The 2,681-nt window shown below is 35.9% G+C and overlaps 1 protein-coding gene across 1 annotated transcript; it reads right to left on the minus strand.

Annotated features, from left to right (window-relative positions):
• Positions 1 to 661: 661 nt before the first annotated feature.
• On the minus strand, positions 662 to 2,382 carry LOC145110914 (phosphoribosylglycinamide formyltransferase, chloroplastic-like). The gene is made up of 5 exons (XM_079047229.1): positions 1,730 to 2,382; positions 1,521 to 1,632; positions 1,272 to 1,448; positions 1,048 to 1,174; positions 662 to 968 (listed from the first exon to the last, which is right to left on the minus strand). The coding sequence occupies exons 1-5, from the start codon at positions 2,115 to 2,117 to the stop codon at positions 855 to 857; spliced, it is 918 nt and encodes a 305-aa protein (XP_078903355.1). The 5' UTR covers positions 2,118 to 2,382; the 3' UTR covers positions 662 to 854.
• Between the last annotated feature and the right edge of the window lie 299 nt (positions 2,383 to 2,681).

A 2,681-nucleotide genomic window follows, 5' to 3' on the forward strand; every position in this document is an offset into this window, starting at 1 on the left:
GGCTCTCCAAGAAGAACGATAAATATAATTATTAGCTACCTATAAAGGACTCGACACTACCTTAAATATAACAATAATAAGACAAAAACATGCAGCTACTGGTCCAGAAAAGGTTTGTCCCCCACAACAATTGTTTCCACCCATGATTTGGTTGCAGACTAACTAATTGACAGATTAAAATAAAAGACTAAAATACCCCTTCGGCCAAATACCAACATAACAAGAAGGAATCACCCAATTTCCCTTTTTTTCCTTTTGCTATACACGAATAAAGTTTGGGGCTTATCATATACTTCCACTTTATACGATCATGAAAAACTCTAAAACAAACCCTTGTACATCAATGGATTTAAGACGCAAAACATTCACTGTGTTTAGCGCGCATTGGACTAACATTAATAATAATTACAGTTTTTTGTCGCACTCTAAATGGAACAAAGATTTCTTATATTTGCATTTGATGTAAATGCCTTTCTCATTCATCATCATGACTAAAAATACCCCCAAAACAAATGTCAAATAGATTGGCATGACCCACTCAAAGAGTTAACCAACACGGCATAACCAATTATTAAGGAGTGTGATACCCAATTACCAATATAGCTTTCCACAAGCTGAAAACCGGTTGCCTACCCTTGGGACCCCTTAAAAAGGATATAAATGTACTAATTGAACAACTTATTATCAAAAAAAATCAAAACTCAAACAAATTAAATTGTTCCATGACATTGTAAACACCTTAGGAAAACACAATTCCTTTCAATATCACCCATTTCTAGGTAACAAGACACACAAAACACACACAACTAGGGCTCAAAAAGCATATAGATAAAAATTAGTAAATTACCCCTCTGTTAGCTATAATGTTCAGGATCAGCTTTGCTTCTTATGATAGGAACACCATCTTCTCTCCAAATCACACGTTCTTCACATATTGCAGCTGCCACCTCAGCATACATTTTATGTTCCTAACAAACCATGTATTAAAGATTACAAAAAGATTGCAAAAGACACAAACTTGATTCCAATCAATGTAAAATTCACTACCTGGCGAAGAACCCTTGCAGCAAGTTCTTCAGCAGTGTCATTAACAACCACAGGAACGATTCTTTGAGCCAGAATTCGACCCGTGTCATAGTTCTCATCAACAAAATGGATCGTGGGACCCGAATATCTTCTCAAATAACAGAAAAACAAAAACACATAAGAGATCATATGAAGCAAAATACAGCAAAAAGAAAGATTGTGAAGAGGTTAAGAACATTCATTACCTAGCTCCAGAAGCAATAACAGCTTTATGCACCTTGGTACCATAATACCCTTTGCCTCCAAAAGCAGGAAGAAGTGAAGGATGGATATTCAAGATTGAATTTGGATAAGCTCGGATCAATTCAGATGGTATAAGCTTCAAGTATCCAGCTAGAAGAATAAAGTCAATCTTGTATGTACTACAGAGCACAATAGCATGTATTGAGAAACAAAAAGAAAAAGGGAACGTATGATTATAGGAAGAAATTCACCTTAGAGCAGCTACAAGATCGTTTGAAGACAGGCCTTCTGGTTCTTTCTTTGTACTAGGATATATTATAACCGGGATGCCATTCTCTCTTGCATACTGTGCACCTCCACAATCTATAGATTTACAAAACTGAAATTGGTAAAGATATTGAAGACGAAGCATGCAAAATCGAAGAAGGTAAAAGATGAGAAACAAGATGCTTTAATCTACCATGTTTGTTGGTGACTAATACAACAAAGCGTCCGTGAACATCTCCACTGAGAATCGCCTGATGAACAGCTCGGAAATTCGAACCGCCGCCGGAGACAAAAACAGCAAGGTTTTTCCTTCGAACACCGTTCTTTAAACTCTCGCTTTCATCAAAACTAGTTTCTAATTGTTCGTTGCTACTTCTACACTTCAATACTCTCCTCCTCGACGCTACAAGCGGCGGAAAATCATGAAAATCATGGGATTTTAAGGATACTCGGCTTTGCGACTTTAATTGTGAACTCGATAGCCGAGAATCAGAAGTAAGGAATGGCAATAAGGTTGTATTTTTATGGTTTTGAAGTGATGAAAACAATGAATTTGAACAAACACTAAAAAGGGCTTCCATCGTTATATAAAGGCTAGCAACTTTAGGGTTTTGGAATGGTAGTATAATGATTAATGCGATTCAAGAACCACCTAAATAGCGTGCTTAATACTGCCAATTGTATGGGATTTCAGTGACAAAACTAATCGAATTGCAATAGATTTGTAGGAGATAAGGAACAAATAGAAGAGAGTGATGATTGATTCGAGGTTCTCAGAGAAGTAGCGCTGGAGGCGATGGAGCGGGAAGAGGGCTCGGGTTAGAACAGCAAAGTACAAAAATATCCCTAAACTATTGCAAATTTCAAAACTAAACCCTAGCCCATATAGAATTACAAACGTTATCCCTATACTATTTGTTAGTCTATAACCAACAGCTGTTTTTATACTTTGTGTCTAATCAAAAAGTCCTTATCGATATGACAAGTTGGATACATTTGTGGAATAAAGAGGTACATAATGATTCGTGGTTCAAACAATTTTTGAAAACAGTTTCAGTTTTGTGAAAACAATTTTGGTACAAGAGATAAACAACAGAATTACAATTAGAACTATGTTTATCCAAATAAAAATGTTTAAATTAATA

Source organism: Lactuca virosa, chromosome 5 (assembly GCF_052849685.1).
Source record: "Lactuca virosa cultivar CGN04683 chromosome 5, Lactuca_virosa_CGN04683_v6, whole genome shotgun sequence".
In the NCBI taxonomy this organism is placed as follows: domain Eukaryota; kingdom Viridiplantae; phylum Streptophyta; class Magnoliopsida; order Asterales; family Asteraceae; genus Lactuca; species Lactuca virosa.